The following is a 21540-nucleotide window of genomic DNA, read 5'->3' as shown; positions in this document are numbered from 1 at the left end:
TGGAAATCCAACCTCCTATCTGCTGGCAGAGAACGATCATGAACAACTTTACGTGGCATTCTTACCCATATCTATCAGGCATTTCTTTGACAGGTTGATCATGGAATCTGCTATAACTCTGGCACTTGACTTCATGTAACCACCTGCAACGTGCAAGGTCACATACATAACATTTCCAACCATTTTACCTTTTTTCCCTATTCTAAATCACAACACAGAGGAGTTAGCAGAATGCTGTACGTCTGCAACCTTTGTAAATAATCCATGGGGTGATGCAACATGGAAAAACCAAAGGTCAAAGACAAAACCTATGCAATGAGAGGTTCTAAAGGCTCCGTAAATGAAAGAATTGCTGCTCATTCGGGATTAACACAATCTCTTTTGCAAGGGTCTCCTAAGATTCTCTTCTATTTTTATATATAAGTGCGCGTGACCGAGGCTAACATGTTTTTTCCGTAAGAAACATGGAAGCAATATCCAGGATCCGCTTATGTGATCATTTCTTTTTTTCTCAACATATTAGTTTCAATACATTTTTTCCAATTTATATTTGTTAATAGTTATAAACGTACCAGAGTTACAATGATCAGGAGCTTTGAGATGCTTTTTGGTGAAAGAATTTTTAGATACTTTGTGGGCGAAGGGCATAATCAAGATGTCTGAAACGTGGTCTCCCAGACAGAAACATATAGGCAGTATGACTAAAATAAAGAGATGGCCTTTGCTGAAATGAGTCGCTCTTCCTTCTATGCAATGAGAGAGAAAGGGAGAGAGAGAGAGAACCTGATGTGAGCATGACGATAGGTATGGTCCTCTCACGAGCGAACCTAAAAACTTTCTCATCTCTATTGGCAATCCCATCAGGACTGATCTGCAAAATAAAGCAAACATAAAAACATAAATTGGAAAACAGAGAGGAAACAACTTCTATGCTTTTTATACGGTGAATAACTATTCTTGTTTTTAACACAAATAAATAAATATTAGGGGAAAAGGAAAGGCAAATAGAGAACTATCAATTTCTCGCAAGCCAAACATGTCCAACAAAAATTACCTTCAACCTGCCTTCTCCATCAAGAATATCAGTTCCAGCATTGTAAACCACCAACTCAGGATCAAACATACTCGTAGCAACCTAATATTCACATACAAACTTCTCAAAGATACAAGAAATACAGTGGATAAATTAATTGCAACTTAAAGCTGAATTTCCACGCACATGGTTTCATCACTTTCTTTTCAATGCCATGAGAATTGTTCACAGATTAAACCTCAAAGCCATGAAAATTAATTGTTCACTTTTTCTTTCTTTATTTTTTCTTTTGTTTGGGGGGGGGGGGGGGTGGCGCAAAACACATTATTGACTCAAGTGCATCGTTGTTATTCACAAGCTAGGGTCAAAAAAATTTAAAATTGGAACTTCAAGATGGTATAGATTTCTCTCGATTATGAAAAGAAAAGCTAAATACACACCCATACACTGTTATCCAAATTGAACGATGGACGCAAAACTATCTAAAAGGATTTTGATCTTAAAAAGTGCTTTACCATGCATAAGAGCTGACAACAAAGGAGGCGTGCGGGAGGTGCTCTTGCGTCCATGGGTTGCTCGTGGTGGTGCTGCGTCTTCGTTGGAGGCAGAGATGGCAGCTCACGGCGGCGGGGAAGGCCATTGTAATAAGACAACCGTGGGGGGGGGTGCGTTGGAGACCCACGAGAGAGACCGTGCGAGGGAGACAGATGCGGGAGCTAGGGTGGAGAGACATATGGTGACTGGCGGAACCGTAGGGCGGCTGAGGGAGGCGATAGCCATGGCTGGAGACGGCGGTGGGGAACGGATCTGCTGCGATCCGAGAGGGAGAGAGAGAGAGAGAGAGAGAGAGTCGGCGAGAGGGCAAGGAGCTGAGGAGGAAGACCCACGGTAGCTTGACAGCAAGGGGAGCCGTTCGCGGTGGCGGTGGCGCAGCAAGGGGGAGAGGCTCGACAGTTGAGAGGAGAGCGAGAGAGACAGAGAGAGAGAGAGAGAGAGAGAGAGAGAGAGAGTCGTGGGAATGTTTTTTTTTGAGGGGGGGGAGAATGGAGCGGGGGATTTAATTTTATTAGTATTTGCGGCGGCGTATTATCGCCGCAAATACTTTTTTCACTGCCGCAAATACTAACAATGCAGAATTAAAATGTTGGGATATTTGTGGCGAGAAAAAGTCGCCGGAAAAAATAATAACCTCGTCGCCGAAACTCATTACCCACGAGAGCAATACAAATCTGTTAAGACTATTTGCGACGAGGAAATGTCGCCGCAAAAAATTGATAACCTTGTGGCAAAAACTAATAACCCACAAAAGCGGATATTTTTGGTAAGTTTCTTTGCTACGATTTTTAGTCGCGGCAAAAAGTGTTTATTTCGTGAAAAAAAGTTATTTTCTCATAAAGTTTTACTTGCCAACGTTATCTCGTGGCAAAAGGCTTGTCTTTTTTTCGACGAACACTTTTCGTGTTATCAACTTACTATTTGCCACGATCATGTATCGTGGAAAAAGAATTCGTAGAAAAAACTCATATTTGTTGTAGTAAAAAGTCAATTTTTAGACTATAATTGACAAAAAATTATTACTTCACTAAAACTTATTATTTATGACAAAATGCAACTCGTTGGCAATACTATACTGTAGAAAAATTATTAGTGATGATTATAGTCGTTGCTAGTTCTATAATTATCGTTACAATTACTTTCTCATTTGGTAAGAAATTCTCCTGCACATGTATTTGCGATCAATATAAATGACGGTATAATTTTGATCGTTAAAAGTAATATCGGAGACGAATTTAAAGTTTTCCTCATTAAAGATAAACTTTTACTTACGAGTTTTATATCGTAGCTAAAACATTACCTTTTGCGAAGATAAATTGGGTCGCATAAAATTAATTATTAGATTATAAAGGATAAAAAACTATATCTTCACTAAAACTTATTATTTATGACAAAATGATTCTTACCTACTAAAAATAAAATATTTATGAGAAAATGCAACTCGTTGGCAACACTCAATTGTAACAAGATTGTTAGCGACCATTATAATCATTGCTAATTGTATAATTGTTGTCACAATTATTTTCTCATTTAGTCAAAAATTTTCCCGCTTATGTATTTCTGACCAATACAAATAACGGTATAATTTTGATCGTTAAAAGTAATATCAGCGACGAATTTAAAATTTTTCTTGCTGAAGATAATTGTTTAGCTACAAGTTTTATATCGTCGCTAAAATATTACTTTTTGCGAAGATAAATTGTGTCACAAAAAGTCAATCATTAGACTAAAATTGACAAAAAATTATAGTTTCACTAAAACTTATTATTTATGACAAAATGTAACTAGTTGGCAATACTTTACTGCATCAAAATTATTAGCGACGATTATAGTCGTTGCTAGTTCTATAATTATCGTCACAATTACTTTTTTATTTGGTGAAAAATTTTCCCGCTTATGTATTTGCGACCAATATAAATGACGGTACAATTTTGATTGTTAAAAGTAATATCAGCGACGAATTTAAAATTTTCTTCACTAAAGGTAAACCTTTAGCCACGATTTTTATATCGCTGCTAAAACTTTCGTCGGTATAAGTGATTTTTCTTGTAGTGGCGCTGTCTACAGCGCCCTGAGCCATGTGTTTCATCTGTTCTCCTTTCTGAAACCAAGCAAATATACAACGTCAAAATATGGCCTAGCTCCACAAATACTACATTAATTGTCTTCGATCTTCTTCTTCTTCTTCTTACATTTTGAAATACTACGTCATATACGCACCAATGTTTGTTTCTTATATGTATGTATATATATATATATATATAGACACACACACATACACGCCGTTGGTCGTGTATGCATGTGTAATACACATTGTGTATTGAATGCGTTCTCTCATTCGTAAGTAACAGAAGTTTCATGATGCATGTGAATATATATGCATCATGTAGATACAAATGGTCCAATGGGTGTGTTTTTTCTTCAAATGAATCATGAAAAAAAGAACTTCTAGTTAGATATATTAATTTACTGTACACGTGCTTTTTCTTTTATATATAATATTCTACATATATACATATATAACTCATTAATTTCTCATATTTTTTTTTATTCTACTTAATGATTATTAGTGGCCTTGTATATTTTTTTTTTTTAATTTTTTCTTAATTGTTAAAGACACCTAGCAGTTAGTGTTGGACGGCCCGCTAGCACATGACTTGCTATCAACGGGGCAAGTGATGATATATATGGTGCCAAAATTTAACCTTGAATTTTAAGACATTATTTGTATGGATGGTACACCATTCACATTTTATAATTTAATTTATAACATTTAAGTTTAAAATTTATGATCAATCTCTCTAATCAAATTATATTACGTGAAAGATATGTAGTGTAGAAATTTTATAATAGAATTATGTTTTTTATTGTATATTTATTTTCCAAAAAATGAAATTAATCAGCAAGCTGGACCACCTTCCAGGCTAATGCTCTGGTACTGATACGAAATGGTGCTAATAATTAGGAAATCAATGTGTATTTTTTTTTTGGATAAAATCAATGAGTATTTTTTTTTTTTTTTTGAAAAAAACCTTCTTGTATTCATGAACAATCAATTACAATATCACTCTGTAACCTATCAATAGCTAATAAATTCTTAATAGACTCAGGACCCTCTATCCAATATTGATCGTTAGTACAATGTAATGCAACTTTTGCTAAATGATGCGCCACTTCATTACCATCGCGATGAGTAAACACAGCCTTCCATGAACTGCTTTGTCTCAGGCTTTGCTTTAAATCTTCTACAACATGACCGAACCTGGAATCATCCTCCTCCTCTCTATTTACTGCATCAATAACTTCCTTTGCATCCCCTCCAGCCACACTTCCCAAAAACCCAGCTCTTTACATAGTTCCATTGCCTCCCACATAGCTGAACATTCTGTAATAAAAGGAGAGCTTCTACATTTTCTGTTTGCACATTTTACAGCCATCATCTCTCCATTACAGTCTCTGATAACTACTCCCAGTCCCATAGTCTGTTCTGCTTCATTAATAGCTGCATCAAAGTTTGCTTTAAAGCTTTCCCCCTCATGCCTTCGCCAACCCAATCCTCTTCTGGTTGTGCACCTTTGTACTACTCCATCACTCCCCTTCTTAAAAGCCAACGAGTATTCTTCTAGATTTACAGTAGCAATCCGTATAACCTGTGCAGGATTTAAAAATTTAGTATAAAAAACAAACTTGTTTCTTCTATACCATATATTCTTCATAATCACCATCATTTTTTCAATATTATCTTTTGTCAATTTTCTGTACATGTCAGCCCATAACTGAGTGAAGCTTTGTTCTCCAGACCACCATTTCTTTACTGGACTCCCCTCCTCTGCCCACACATCTGAAACTGCAGAACAATTCCAAATGGCATGCATCACAGTCTCCATATCCAACAAAAAAATAGGGCATTTAGGCTCCTTAACTATGCTCCTCTTCCATAAATTTAAGTTTGTAGGAAGGATATTATTAGCTGCTTTCCATAAAAACTGTTTAACAGTCCCTGGCACTTCCAGTTTCCACAATTGCTTCCACAACCCAGCCTCCTTATCCACCTCAGAAGATTCACCCATAGTTCTCCCCCTCTCCCTTTGCTCCATATGATAAGCACTTTTAACAGAGTATTTTCCATTTTTTTAGGCTCCCATATTACTTTATCCACTGCCCCCCCACGAATAGGAATGGACAGTATCAAATTTGCCTCTTCCTCTTCAAAAACCAACCTAACCAACTCCTCCTTCCACCTTTTGCCATCCGTATCAATAAGCTCATTTACATAAGCTTCATTTTGCAAGATACTCACTTGGGATTGGACACAACCAGAACCAGGTTTAGGCAACCATTTTTGGCCCCATATTTTGATATCTTCTCCATTTCCAACTCTCCATATCATTCCTCTTTTCAGCACATCCATAGCAGACCAGATACTTCTCCATACAAATGATGGAGATTTACCCAAAGAGGCCTCGAGCAAATGAAGATTCTTAAAATATTTATCCTTAAAAATTCTTCCAACTAATGACTCAGGCTCTTTTAACAGTCTCCAACCTTGTTTTGCAAGTAAGGCCTTATTAAAGTCCTCCAGCATTCTGAAACCCAACCCCCCTCTTCCCTTGCACTGCCCCAATCTGTCCCACCTCCACCAATGCACCCTTTTTCCATTTTTTTGATGTGCCCACCAAAACTTTGCAAACAAAGCTTCAATCTCATGACACAGTCGCTGAGGCAGTTGAAAAACACTCATAGAATAAGTAGGAATTGCTTGTAGAACAGCCTTGATCAATACTTCCTTTCCTTCCTTAGAGAGGAAACCATTCTTCCAATTTTGAAGTTTATGCCATACTTTCTCCTTGATGCTTCTTAAGGCATTATATTTTGACCTGCCAACTACTGCTGACAACCCCAAATATTCCTCATACCTATCACAAATCACAGACCCAGCCTCTCTAAAGATTTCCTCCCTAACCTCGTTATTTGTATTAGAGCTGAACAGAATAGAAGTCTTCTGCTTATTCAACATCTATCCCGAGGCTTTTTCATAGCATTCAAGAATTGCATAGATGCTATCCCATTCATCCTTTCTGGCCCTTCCAAAAATCAGACAGTCATCCGCAAATAAAAGGTGGTTTACCCTAATGCCCCCTCTCACAGCTGTTGTCCCCCTTATCACACCCTCTCTTTCAGCTTTTATAAACAGTTGGCTCAATCCCTCAACACAGAACAAGAATAGGTAAGGGGAAAGAGGATCCCCTTGCCTCAAACCCCTCGAGGGAACAATGACCTTTCCAGGCTTTCCATTTACAACAACTGAGTAACTAACAGATGACACACAAATCATGAGTAGATTGGTCAGTTTTTCACCAAAACCCAATCTTTTGAGCATAGCTTGCAAAAAAGGCCATTCCACTCTATCATAAGCCTTTGACATATCTAGCTTAATGGCCATATGACCTGATTTACCCTTTTGTTTGGTCTGCATTGTATGAAGTAATTCAAAAGCCACCATAATATTGTCAGTTATAAGCCTACCGGGAATGAAAGCACTTTGATTCTGTGAAATAACCACATTCAGCACCTTTTTTATCCTATTAGCTAACACCTTCGAGATTAACTTATACAAAACATTGCATAAACTAATCGGTCTAAAATCCATCACAGATTTTAGATTCTTTACCTTAGGAATCAAAGCTATATGAGTATGATTTAGACCTAAGGGCATCACCCCCCCCCCCCCCCATTTAGGAAACTCAAAACAGCCAAACATACCTCCTTTCCCATTAAACTCCAGTGTTTTTGGAAAAAACCAGCCCTAAAACCATCGGGACCCGGGGACTTCCATGCTGACATTTGCTTCAAAGCCCCCTCCACTTCCTCAAAGGAGAAATCCCTTTCTAACTCCCCTCTCATTTCTTCATTAATCCTCGAGTCAGTAGAGGAAATACACTCTTCAATCTCACAAGTGGACGGGTGTGTCATTGTAAAGAGTTCAGAAAAATAACCCATAAAAGCCTCATCAATATCTGCCTTTTCCTTCATCAGTTGCCCCTGGGCATTTTCAATTTCCACAATGGTGTTCTTTTTTCTCCTCTGAGTTGCACAAGCATGAAAATACTTGGTATTGCGGTCCCCTTGTTGCAGCCAGTGACTCTTTGCCCTCTGTTTCCACCAAACATTCTCTTGATCAAGCAGTGTACTCAGTCTCCCACTAACCAGCTTAATTTCAGTTATCTTCTCAGGTCCCTCAGTTTCTTTTAGTATCTTTAGCTTATCAGTCAATTCCTTAATAGTTTCACCCCTTTTTTCATCTGCCTCCTTAGACCTGTGGCACAGAGCTTGTCTACAAGAAATAAGTTTGTTTTGAACCCCTCCTGATTGATACTTCCAGGCCCTCTCTATTACTTTCCCACAATCCTCATCCTTATCCCAACACATTTCGTATCTGAAAAACCTCTTATTTCTTCTATTGTCCTTCCAACCTCTTGAACAATTTAAAAGTATAGGCAGATGATCTGAACTCCAAGCCAAAACTGTCTCCACCTGAACCTCATCAAATCCTATCCTCCACTCTCTATTTGCTACAGCTCGATCCAGTCTTTCTTTAATGTAAGTCTCATCTCCGTGCCCATTGCTCCAAGTGTACTTTATACCTTTCCATCCAAGATCCATCAAACCCCCATCATCCAATGCATTCCTAAATTTTTCCATCTGTCCTTCCCTTCTTTCCCTTCCTCCCCACTTCTCATCTTGGGACACTATCTCATTAAAATCCCCAATCACACACCAACCAATCTCAGAATAAGGTTTTAAATCAAACAATAGATCCCAGGACCTATCCCTTTTAGAAACATCAGGATCTCCATAAAACTCCGTTAGCAACCACCTTTCATTATTCTTTTCATTTCTCACCCAAACACTAATGTGCCATTGAGAGTAATTGCATAATTCCACTTCATCCACATCCTTCCACATCATCAACAAACCCCCACCCAAACCTATTGGTTCCACCACAATGCAACCCTTATAACCCCATCTCCTTTGTATAGCTTCCACTTTATTAGAACATAGTTTAGTCTCCATTAGAAAGACTATATCTGACTGCTTTTCCCTGACAAGTTTGCCAAGGACTTGAACTGTCTGAGGGTTGCCAAGCCCTCGGCAGTTCCAACTCAAAACCTTCATTGATCTATGCGGGGCTGACTCGCAGCTCCCTCCATCATACTTGTCACACCTTGCTCCTTACCCTCTTGCTCCATCTTAGATTTTTTAATAGCCCTACCCTTTGTCTTACTGACCTCATCCTCCCCTACCAACCCTCTTTTTTTCCCAATAGAACTACCTTGTACACCCCCGGATCTACCTATCCCCCTTGCTCTTCTTTTCCATTTTCCTTTTAGACCCAATGCATCACTATCCTTTTCCCTCTCCACATCTGTCCCCACCCCTTCTAATTCAGCACTCAAAACTTTCTCTGACTCTTCTTCCCCAATTTTTCCAGTTCCATTCAACTCCCCCCTCCCATTCTCATTGTTTTGTGCTATCTTCATTTTGTTTTTTTCACCAATATCCATCTCCTCCTCGCCCCTCACCCTTCCCAAAACCCTCTCATCCACATAACCCACATTCTGACCTTCCACCACATCATACCCATCACCCATACCCCCTTCTACCACTTTCCCAGAATAATGTTCTCCCTCTCCACTTTCCTTCCTCCCACCAGCATTGTTAGTACTCTCAACATCCTCTCCCTTTTTGTTCCACCTATCCCCCCCTTCAGCCCCCTGCCCCTTATTATATCTTCTCCTAGTCCAGGGATCAGCTCTCAGCCAAACACCAAATTGTTCATTCAACCCTCTCTCCTTAACAATCCCCTCAAATCCCATTTCACACCCCTTATCCCCATGAACAATTCTACCACATTTAAAACAAACTCTAGGCAATTTTTCATAACGTAAATTCACCCACACCTCCTGAACATTAACTTTGATCAAACATCCCCTTGTTATCACCTTCATTAAAGGGATTTCAACTCTAACACGCAGAAATTTTCCCCAGCCAATCTCATCATCAGGGACATCCACTTCTACTAACTTCCCCATCGATTCACCAATCAATCTCCCTTTTTCCTTTGTCATACAAACCATTGGTAGATTGTGAATTTGAACCCAGAATAGTTCTCGATCAAACCTCCACTGATTTGGTTGAACATATCCATCAAACATTTGTAGCGCGAAAAGATGATTGTCAAAAAGCCAAGGTCGTCCATCCATTACACGCATCTTGTCCACTTGGTTTCTGAAAGTAATCACGAAAAGGTTCGCCCCAACCTCTCTGAATACAGCTGGCTTACTCACCCTCCATATTTTCCCCATTCAGAGATAACGTCCAAGCCAATGCTTCTATCCAGACATATTTTCCCTATTATGCTCCTGTCCCCATGTTCCCAAACCTCCTCTGCATCATCAATTATTTCTAACACTGCTGATTCTTCCTCCGTAAGTCGCAAATTCTCCCACTGAACTTCCAGACTCTTCATTCCGCCCCCTGAACCTCCTTACATCTCTTTCTCGCCACCATCCACTTTCGCCGCGTTCCTTTCTTACCACCCTTATTGCCCTGTAATTGTCTATTCCATCTCTCACAAACTACGAAAAAAGTTTCACACCCCCACTCATTCAGTTAGAATCTTGGTAGATCCCACTTTACTCCACTTTTCTTGGAGAGAGAAAAGGGAGAGAAACTACTATGAATTTTGTATGAATAAAATCAATGAGTATTGATTGTAGACAAAGTTGCTTTGAGGAGAGTGGGAGGTAGGCGGAAAATTAATGAGGGTCTGATTGTCTTTAATAAAGCAAGCTGGCTTGGCGCTTTTTTTTTTTTTTTTTAATCTGCAATCGGTTTTATTTTAATCTCCCCTCCACGATGCCAGATCAGACGTGTATGTCAATTTATCGGATCTAACTTTCGAATATTTTTGGGTTAAAGAGCATTCCCGAATCCCAAAGTCTCATTCTTTTGCCAAATAATAATCAAAATAACAAGTTTTATCGTTGTATATTTGTTATAAAAATTATATTTCATTATTTTTATACTACACATTATATATAATTTTTTTTATTAAATATATAGTATATAGATAAAAAGTAAAAAAAATTAATTAATTTAAAAAGAATAAAATAAAATAAAAATAAATATAATGTATGAAGATGATGAATAACAAAACTGTTTTTTTTAAAAAAAAACCTGCATACAGAGCATGCATCTTCCGTAAAAGAAAAACCATTATGTGTCATTTTCCCTGTGAACATTTGATTCTCGATCACTCCCAATTAGGTTCCACATGATTTGCTATCAATGGGGCAATTGATGATATACATGGTGCCAAAATTTAACCTTATCTTTTGTAGTTCAACATTTTTTTACGTAGTACGTTATTTTATTTTAAGGCCTTATCTATATCGATGATACACCATTCACGTATCATAATTTTATTTATAATATTTAAATTTTAAAATTTATGATCGATCTCTCTAATTAAATTATATTATGTGAATAATATGTAATGTAGAAACTTTATAATAGAGTTATTTTTTTAATTGTGTATTTATTTTTTAAAAAATGGAACTTAATTAGTAAGAACCAACTTGCAAAGCTAAATATTGATATGAAATGGTGCTAATAATTAGGAAATTAATTAGTATTGATGGTAGGCAAGTTCTCTTCCATATACCTTTCCGATCTCTTTCTCCCTTTTTCTCCCCTCTCTCTCTTCAGTAGTACGTATTTTACTCCCTCTCTATTTCTATTATGAAGAAAATGATAGTTACAGTCGTAAATGTATAATTATCACGTAATTATTATAAAAAAAACAAATAAATATGAGATTTACATAAAAAAAATTAATTTTTTAATAATAAATTTTATTATTTTTTAAAATCATTACATAACATTTATACACTCTTTGACTATACGCAAAATTACTGTTGATAAGCTGGGCCTTAATTCCAGCTCTGCGTGGGTCTGGTTGTTTGTAATGATGTTTTAAGGGCTGGTGTCCTTTTTTGCAACTGGATTCCCTCCCCCGTAGCGACGTCTTTAATAAAGCAGGCTGCCTTGGGTTTTTTTTTTTTAAAAAAAAGAAGCTACAATTGGTTTTATTTTTTCATTGTGAGTGGCATAATATTATTAGACGGACGACTTAAAGCTATAGGGAAAATAATGAAACCCAAGTTTGTTTGGTAGCTATGTTTTCTCTGCACGTACGTAGTAATCAGTATCGGCCTTTTGGGACGAACATGACTGGTATTGTCAACATGAGCTACTAGTAACAGTTTCATCCAGGGATCAGTGTGTGATTTTGGGTGCTTAAATTTGAGGTCAAGGCCAGGGTTTTGGGACATTTGGTCGTCTGAGAATAATGTGAGGAAGTCTAGGTTAATTGCATCATGCAGACTGCAGCTTTCGGAATTTCCCACATTTCCTCTCAGCGGCTAATATAACTCGTTAATTTCCCACATTTTTTTTTTTATTTTACTTAATAATTATTAGTAACGTTGTATATTTTTTTTATTTTTTCTTAATTGTTAAAAATACCTGGCAGCTAGTGCTGGGCGGCCCGCTAGCCAATGTAACGACTATTTCGGTACCGATACCGTTTCGGAATAGCGTTTCGGGATAACGTTTCGGGATAGTTGATATATGAATAAATTATATATATAAATATATATAAAAATTATATTCCAAAATAATAGTCTATATATAAATACATATATATATATATATAAATTATAAATAATCTAGTCCGAATTGGAGGTTAAAAAAAAAGCTTGTAGTTTGAAAAAATGAAAAAAAAAAAAAAAACATAGGCCGAAATATCGGCCGGTACCGGCCGAAATATAAGCCGGTACAGGCCGAAATTCAAGCCGGTACGACAGGTACCGGTCGATACGGCTGGTATTTTGGCCGGTACGGAACAGATATAGTACCTGTACCGGCCGGACGGCCTAAACGAAAAATTTCGACCGTACCGGCCGGTACGGTACGAAATTTAAAACACTGCCGCTAGCACCACCCTATTATCATTACTTTTAAGTATTTTCTTTTGATGAAGAATGGTATATTATTCTACCATCCCCATCCAGAAAACCTTTTTACGCGATTCTCTCTCAAAGCGCTTGTTTCAGATATGGCTCGAGGGGGTGGGAGCTCCGGCTCCTTCCCCCTCCCTCATTCTCTTCCAACCCCGTCCCCTCTGTGTAGTGCTCCATTTTTGTTTTTGTGTTTTGCAGGCTAAATAAGGGAGAATCGCAGATCTGGTGCTTCTGGCGACCATTGATCAGCACGCGCCTCCCCATGGCGTTGCCTAGCCGCCGATCCTCAAGACTACCAAAGGCGGCGCCAAACGGGGCGGCGAGTTACTCGCACGCGCGGTTAGTAGAATCGGAGGCATTTGGTGAATGGCTTTCTCACGCCGCCGGGAAGCCCTCTGCCATCGCCACGCGCGGCGCCGCTGGGTTCTGTGAGTCCGGAACTTCCATGATCGGGCGTCGGTTTTCTCCCAGGGTGGCCCGTGTACTGCACGCGCCTCCGCAGTCGCTTGGAGCTTTTTCCTTTTTTGTTGTTGCAGTTGTTTTCTTTTGTATTTTAGTGTCCTGTATAATAAAAAAAAAATCCAAACATTTTGTCCCTTCGGACCTTGGTTCGAATGGTATGATCCCCCCTCTTCGCTTAGGTGGTGTATGAGGTTGGTGCACCATACTTTGCGTAGTCGGAGTATGGATTTTGTCACCTGGTTACTGTTTACTCTGTCGGGGACAAAGATATGCACGGCGGATCTCTTAGACTTAGGTCTTTAGAGTTCTGTCGCCTGGGCTAGACCATGTCAGCCACAAAAATGTGCTGTGGAGCTATTAGCGTTTGTAACTGACTTGTTTAAGTCAAAGTTGTATGTCCTCTGTTAATAAAATGTGATCTCTTATTATAAAAAAAAAAAAAAAAAAGAAAAGAATGGTATATTATTATTATTATTACTACTGCTACTACATATATAGGATGTTTTGGCCTCTGAGATATCAAGAAAAGTGTAAATTATAAAATAACCTCAATTTAAAATAGAGTTGTAGATTTAGGATTTTTTTTTTAATTGGTTGGTGTCAAAATTAAATTTACACCCAACTTTGGAGCTTTTCCCATAATTAAATTAACAAGTTTAGTCGTTGTATATTGACTATGAGAAAAACTTCAAACATCAAACAGAATGAGTGTTAAAGAAGATCTTTATACCATCCAATAATAACAATATTGTGACAAGTACATATATTTTTTTTATAAAAGACAAATATAATTGATTGTAGGCATGTTCTCTCCCATATACCAGCTTCCCTCATCGCTTTTTTTTCTCCCCTCTCCTCAACACGGCGTATTTTAGTCACTCTCTATTTCTACCATATTGGAATTCTTCATTATTTAATCTTCTGAAAGTTTTGTTTTTATTTATATATTTTTTGATAAATAAGAAAAAAATTAATTAGTACAAATCAATTCACAACAAAAATTACAAAAAAAATAAAATAATTAAAACTTTTTGTGTAAATAATCAATGATGGAAAAGACGTCCCAGTAAGGAAAGACCGAGATGATCTGGGGCATATCTGAATTTTTATCGCACAACTAGAATATCAATCACTCTTGCTGGAACTCTACTAGAGAAAGTGATTCATTTGGAAATATAATTTATCTCAATTCATTTTAATTTATTATTATAATTTTTTTAAATTTTAACACAAAATATAATAAATAATTCAATTTTTTTAAATTTTAAAATAATAATAATAATAATAAATAATATTCTAATAATATTTTATCAACTCAACTCAATTTACTTTAATATTTAAAGATATTCTAAAACTTACGTGTACGGATACACGTAGGAGGAGAGAGAAAATCAATGTTATTTTCTCGAATCTCTTGTAAATGTGTATTGTACGATGTCGGGGGTATACCCCCGACATCGTACAATACACATTTACAAACATTGAATAAATTAAAGAAAGAATAAAAAGTAGATGCACCTAAGCTTTAAACTGGCATATATGTCAGGGGAGAGTTCCTCTCCCCTCTGACATATACCTAAGCTTTAGACTATCCTCTCCCCTCTGACATATATGTCAGAGGGCAGTAATACTGCCCGCTCGTCCTCACCGTGAAGTTATTTTTGAGTTTTTATTTTTTTATTTTTTTATATTTTTTTAATATATTTAAATATTTTTAAAAAATAAAAAAAAATACATCAATATATTTAAAATTACTTTCTTAATCAATAAATAAAAATAAAAAATAAAAAAAAAATTTCAAACAGTACACTTAAGAGGTCACATGAGGGCGACAGAGTAGATTTTTCCATTTTAATTTCCTTTTACATGTATTCCGTATCATTTTTTATTTTAATGAAGATTGCTGCTTAGGAAAAAAAATGATCTAAAGTAGTGTATGTCTTAAAAGTGTCCATTCATGTTAACGGGTTACATTTGTATCGTATTAAGACATATATATATATTATATAATATAAATTAATTTTAATCCGATCCGTTAAGTTTATTATGTTAAAATTTTAAATTTTAATAAGACCTATTAACATAACAGATCATGTCGTGTCAATCCGGTTTGACTTGTTTATGTAAATAGGTTAAACAGATTCAAAATTAACTCGTTTGACTTAGTTAAGTTTATCATAATTTTATATAAATATTAAAACTACAATATTTATAAAAAAAATATAAAACTAACTACAAGTCTAAAATTACAATCTAAACAATAAAAATATCAAAATTAAAATCCCAACAATTTTATTTTTTAGGTATAATGGTATAATTATAATTTTAACTTTTTTAACGGGTCATAATGGATCAACCTATTATCAACTCATTAAGTAATCGTGTCTTAACGAGTTAATCCGTTTTAATCCGAATCTGTTAAAGTTAAACTTTAACTGTTATTATCATGTTGTGTTCGTATTAAATTAACAGATCTTATCACCCGTGCATCCCACCTCCGACAAGATGCAATCGATTTTATTTTTTTTACTGTGAGAATACATACGGGGTATAATATATTCGAGAACGACATTAAACGCCACGCAGCCCAAAAAAATAAAATAAAAAAGAGTATGAGCTTAATTTGGACGGCGCAATGCGTGTTTTAAGAGTTGCCCGCTGAAACCACCATATAAATCCGATCGAACGTCGATGCTACTTACAGTTACTTACCACAAGGTTTGCGTTTGGTGACTTGGTGTCTAAAGTTTAGTTTTTCCATTTTCGCTCAAAATCTTCTCTCTTTTAACTTCCACGCATTGCAATTGCCATGGAAGATGGCGTTTAGATTTGAACGCGTACTCTCATATATAACTGCTGCTTAGGCTATTGATGCAATTAAGAGTAATGCTAATCACAGGGAAAGTAGCGGTTATAGTAGCCACGTCGCGGTTACAAGCTTTCATGCCCAAGTGCTTTGCTCGTCCTTACTGCAGGCCGAACCATGTCCAAACAGTACCAGTAGTACCAGTATCAGTACCCCCACATGAAGACGTGTTCATAAGCCACCGGGTTCCCGATACCAGAAGAAACATTGCTGGTTTACTCCACGACCACCTTCTCATGCGGGGACATAGGTCTTTCATCGACTACCGAAACTTGAAAGCTGGTGACAAATTGTCCGAAAAGATTGATACCGCTGTTCGAGATTGTAAAGTTGGTGTCGTAATATTCTCGCCAAGATATTGTGAGTCCTCCTATTGTCTCCATGAATTGGCTCTGCTAATGGAGTACAAGAAAAGAGTTATACCCATCTTTTATAATGTCAAACCGTCCCAGCTTCGGGTTGGAGACGACGTATCCAATGGACCTTGTGTTTCAGAGAAAGAGCTTGAGAGATTCAGCACAGCACTTGAAGAAGCTAAAAATATCGTTGGACTTAGCTTTGATTCATCAAGAGGGTCCCTTTCTATTCTTTCCCCCTTTATCTTATTTTCAGTGACGGAACAAATATTTCATATATTTTGTTAATATTGGTTCGTAGAAGAGAATGTCTCTAATACTGCTCCATCTTTTTTGTTTATTTTTTTTTCGGTTTTCAGATATTGGTCAGAGTTCCTACGAAGTGCTTCTGATGCCATCATAGAGCAGCTCGGCCAGAGCTCCTGAAAGTGTTTCAATAATCTCGTATGGTACTTTTGTCGAAAACTCCAGTTTCTGACTAGGTATCTCTATCCCGGACCTTCTCCCAGCCCCTACAATGTTTTTTTTTTTTTCTTTCAGTTGAGCAATTTTTTGAATGTAGTTTGGGGGGTTGAACCCCAACCTTAGACCCCGTGGTCAAAGAACCAGCAATGTTATAAATCACAAGGAATGGAAATAATTTTAGGAGAAGTTACTATTTGAGAGTAGTCACTTTGTATATTTTATGTGGCATCGTCTCAACTATCTATCTGAAAAGAAGAAATTAATAGACTAGTGTGTGCATTGTGTGCACCACTACAGTGAATGTTATATAGCACTTCTCTAAAGAATAATGGGTTGCTGTCACTGCTGGTAATATTATATGAGTAATTCTAATACGTTAATGATGCACAACTATTTAAAAAAATAAGATTTATTATTAAAAAATTAATTTTTTTTATGTATAATATTTTATTTTATTTACTTTTTAAAGTGATTATGTTATGATTATACAATTCACCATTACGCATATTTTTTTCTCATGTTATAAATCACAAGCAGCGATATCTCTTGTAAATGGAAAAATGCTTGAGCCTTAAATGTGATGCGTATGGAGCAATCATTATAGTGTGCAATTCCGAAAGGCTGGGTTAATTAATTACATCCATAAATACACTCGATCGAAATTCTCGGGCCTCGAGCAAAATTTACATAAAAAATTAGCCAATCGTCACCCGTACGCGGTACGCACTTATCCTAGTCATCATCATGAACTATTCATATGATAACTGTATTAAAATACGATCATTATATCTCATTTATTTTCGCATACGAAATGAAATAAAATATATATTTTAAACTTGTACCTATATGGAGGCTTAATTGCTTGGTATGCCTTCCAATGTATATTACTTTTGTCAAAGTCTCAAAGACTTAAAAGCTATATATAAAAGATCGGTGCTATTCTGCTGTCTGAGTAGTATTGTTTTATTTGACTGTTAAGTTAAATTAATCTATTTATTTTTTGTTAATTTTTTTATTATTTTAAAATATTTTTAAAAAATATAAAAGTATCTCAATACATTAATAATCAATTTCTTAAATATTAAGTAAAAAAATAAAAAAAATATATAAAATATCAAGATGAGAGATCAATTAAATGAACAAAATAACATTTTTCTATATAGAATTCTATTTTACTAATCACTATGGTCGGGGCCGGGAATCATGGTACTGTATATTTGGTAGACCAGAGAAAAAAGCTAGCTAGCTGCGGCCTTAATTACAAATCGGAGGCTTATTACAGCTATCAACAGAAGATCACATGCAGCGAGTTGTTACGTACGTACTAAAAAAACTTCTTTCACGGGGCTTATCATAAAATGTGAAAGATAGTTAATTTACATCTGTTTCAGAATATAATTGTTTTTAGATATTTTTAAATATTTTTAAATTTAACTTTTTGTTTTATTTTTTAAAATTCAATAAAACATTTTAACTTAAACTATATTATTATTATTCATAAATTATTTATTATTATTTACAGATATTCTGAAATATTATTAATATCTAAACGAGCTCTTAATTATCTGGCCGTGGTCTACATCCCATTAATTAATTACTACTTCCAAGCCAATTAAACAACTCCCTTCTATAAATGAAATTGATTAGACTTCTAACTTCCACGTGACACCAATTCTCAAATCAATATTATTAACGTCGTATTTTGTATACCTTTAGACCAGTTTCTAGTAATTTAGGTCTTTTAAAATGAGTCTGTAAAAGATGAAGGAGGGTGCAACAAGAAGAGGACTGCCTCAGGGTCGAGGAACCTCTGCTCCCAAAATTAGTAAATATTCTTGAAATTTTGTAAATAAGTAAAGGAATCAAAAGGTCAGAGAGTTTTTTCGTACTTGAAGCTTGCTATTTATATCGTTGGTTGGGGGAAGGTGCAGATTGTCCTTGTCTCCACTGAGTTCGTATCCCTTCTGCTGTCAGAGTTCTTTAATGCGACATGGCTTCTCCAAAGGCACTATAAATGTGGCATGTAGCTTGGTAGTGGCGCCATTAATGTGGCATGGTTCCCTGACTTTGTGTCTGTCCTCTGTGGGCTGTAGATGACCGAATGTCGATGGATCAAAGGCTTTATGCATTTCTCGCTATGTTCTGCACAAGTTTTTGGGTTCTGAACGCAGCTGCAAGCTGTCAGGCTGACCTGTCTAGTCGACTACCTGACTCCTTTTCTTGGTTGATGTATCGCCCTTTACACGAGCTTGGTGGCCTTTGAGCCGGGTATTGGGCCGAGGCCCAGTGGACTTTGCGAAATGGGGACAAGTCCGAGGGGAATTCTTACTTCATTCTTTAATCATTTGTCTTGCAAGACCACCCGGCCTTTATTGTTGTGAGCTGAGCAACCGTTAACCTTACACCCATGTGGCGGTGTGGCGTCGGTTACATTGAATGGCGTCCCTTTGGTTTCTTTGACGTGACTTCGTGTTATGTAGCCATTTATTCCATACATCGTATCAGCAGATACGGTCTATAGAAGTTACGATAATCGAGAGATTCTGGTACTTTGGGAAACACGTGGAGTTATGTCGAGTTATGTTGCCTCGGAAGTTCAAACATCAACCCCTCGTCAACCCCGCCAATATAAGGACCCTTCCCTCCTTGTGAAAACTCATTGTACTCACTATGCCTTTCACTCTGTTTCTACGTCTCTTGTTCTCTGCTAGAGCTTTTTCCCTTTGGTTTTCCCTCAGTTTTTCTTCAGCTTTTCTTCCAAAAGTTCTTTATTTTTCTTTCAATCTCTCATGGCTCCGAAGTAATCTTCACACCTAGCTGGACAGGTTAGGTCCTTTAGTGGAGCTCAGGCCATTGCTGGCCACGGTGGTTCCACTCTGAATGATTTCGCAGGGTATTCCTGGCGATAAGTGGTGACCCCAGCCGAAATGGAGGAGTTGAAGGTGGCCTATAGGGTCCTTTGAAAGTAGAGTTCGTGGTGCCCTTCCCCACACAAGGAGTGGTGGACTCCGAGGCTTATGGCACCAAGGTCGCAGTACACCCCCGCCATGTTCTCTTGCGGCCTTAGGAGTCCGTTTTGCCTCGGTGCCAGAAGTCTTAGGCTTTTTTGAGTTGGCGTCTGCTCAACTTCTTATCATTACGTGGAGGATTCTTGTTTCATGCTGCATTATCTGGAGCCACCTGTTGGAGGAGTACAGGTTGGACTTCCTGGATCTCATAGCTCGAGAGTTCTTCATTACCCATAACATTGTGTGGAAGGGCCGTCATCTCTATAACTTCCAGCCGGTCTAGGAATTGGTTTGGTTGGAGGCACAACATGTTGCGGTGAAGGGACATATCCGCTGATTCTTCTTCTTGATGGGCGATGGATGGGAGCTCCTGGTTGGACAGACCCTCAAGCACCTGTTGCACGTGCATGCCATATGGGGCGTACCATAGACGGGGACACAAACTGCCGCCCTAAACCTACCCTATAGGAGGAACTAAGGCTCCAAGTGGTTCAAGGATAGCCTTCGCCAATATTTGCCCCCCGGCCAATTTGCGCTCTGACGTGGGTTTTCCTATAAACCCGATGATGTCACTTGCTCATTGTCGCTTCCCTAGTCTGCCGATAGAGGAAGAGGGAAGAAGCCTAGAAGAATCTCACCTGCCCATTCCGATTCTAATAATGTCCCCATCCCTCTAGGGGAATTGTCTGTTATGGTGCTTTTTATCAGGCTCCCGAAAAGATGGTGATGATAGCGCCTCAGTCGGTCCAAGGCGTCGTTGTTGAGGCTGCCCCCATGATCGAGGCTGCCCTTTCTAGTGGTGTTGAGGTGGCAAAGACTGACGTTCTGGCCGAGGAAGCTATGGCGCCTAGTGTGCCCGACGAGGGAGAGGGCGAGGAATTCATTGAAGAAATTCTGGCAGATCCTCAAACGACTGCTTTGCCCAGTCACGCCAACCTTCTTCGCTAGATGGAGGGTAGACTCCAGTGGCTATTCGCAGGGGTAAAACTTTACTTGCAAATTCCTCAGACTCTTCTTTTTTTCTTTTCTTCAGTTTTGACTTTAATTTCTATGACAGGGATTGGAGCGTCTGGCAGCCTTCATCGTGGACAACCAAGCAGAGTTGAGAAATGTTAACCGGGCTCTTCATTTGTTGGCTAAAATGGCCTTGGATTGTGCGATGGTGGAGCAGAAGCAGAAAGATGAGGCCGAGGAAGCCTTTGTCGACTTGATAAGATCCTAGGGGGAAATCAGTGAGGTCCACATTGAGGCCTCACTTGCTTCCGAGGTGAGGGAGGTGCTGCAGCAGTCCCTTGACTTATGTCAGTCGGAGCTCGAGCGGCAACAGGCCAATATTCGAGAGCTGCACCAGTAGAGGGATGTCAGCCTGTCGTAGTGATGGAGATCTCGGTCTGCCGCTTGCATGGTGTTCGCATAAAAACATATCTACAAGTGTACAAAATCGTAACAAGTAGTAAAGTGTTTTAAAGAAAACGATTATCGAACCCATATGGAATAATTATGTTATTGAGTATTGAAATTGACTTAATTAATTACAATTTGGAAAACTAAAATTTGAAGAATGGTTTATCTAAATTAAACTGAATAAAAGAATATTAAAATTAAGATTTTGAAAATAATAAAAATAGATCTAGAGCATTTGACTTCACCTAGCAAATCTCACACAATTTATTCTTCCTTATTATAGAATCCCAATTATTCCAAGTGA

At 37.6% G+C, this 21540-nt stretch overlaps 3 protein-coding genes across 3 annotated transcripts; 1 reads left to right on the top strand and 2 right to left on the bottom strand.

The window, feature by feature from the left end:
- On the bottom strand, positions 1-1131 carry LOC121246885 (histone deacetylase 2-like). The gene is made up of 3 exons (XM_041145198.1): positions 1055-1131; positions 784-871; positions 1-143 (listed from the first exon to the last, which is right to left on the bottom strand). The coding sequence occupies exons 1-3, from the start codon at positions 1121-1123 to the stop codon at positions 49-51; spliced, it is 252 nt and encodes an 83-aa protein (XP_041001132.1). The 5' UTR covers positions 1124-1131; the 3' UTR covers positions 1-48.
- A 3744-nt stretch (positions 1132-4875) lies between these two features.
- Positions 4876-6605, bottom strand: LOC121247405. Its single transcript, XM_041145760.1, has 2 exons — positions 5739-6605; positions 4876-5238 (listed from the first exon to the last, which is right to left on the bottom strand). Exons 1-2 carry the CDS (start codon positions 6603-6605, stop codon positions 4876-4878), a joined length of 1230 nt encoding a protein of 409 aa, XP_041001694.1.
- Positions 6606-16050: 9445 nt separating this feature from the next.
- On the top strand, positions 16051-16785 carry LOC121247403 (TIR-only protein-like). The gene is made up of 2 exons (XM_041145759.1): positions 16051-16577; positions 16719-16785. Exons 1-2 carry the CDS (start codon positions 16081-16083, stop codon positions 16783-16785), a joined length of 564 nt encoding a protein of 187 aa, XP_041001693.1. The 5' UTR covers positions 16051-16080.
- Positions 16786-21540: the final 4755 nt, after the last annotated feature.

Source organism: Juglans microcarpa x Juglans regia, chromosome 1S (genome assembly GCF_004785595.1).
Source record: "Juglans microcarpa x Juglans regia isolate MS1-56 chromosome 1S, Jm3101_v1.0, whole genome shotgun sequence".
Taxonomy (NCBI): domain Eukaryota; kingdom Viridiplantae; phylum Streptophyta; class Magnoliopsida; order Fagales; family Juglandaceae; genus Juglans; species Juglans microcarpa x Juglans regia.
This window is presented reverse-complemented; position numbering and strand designations above follow the sequence as displayed.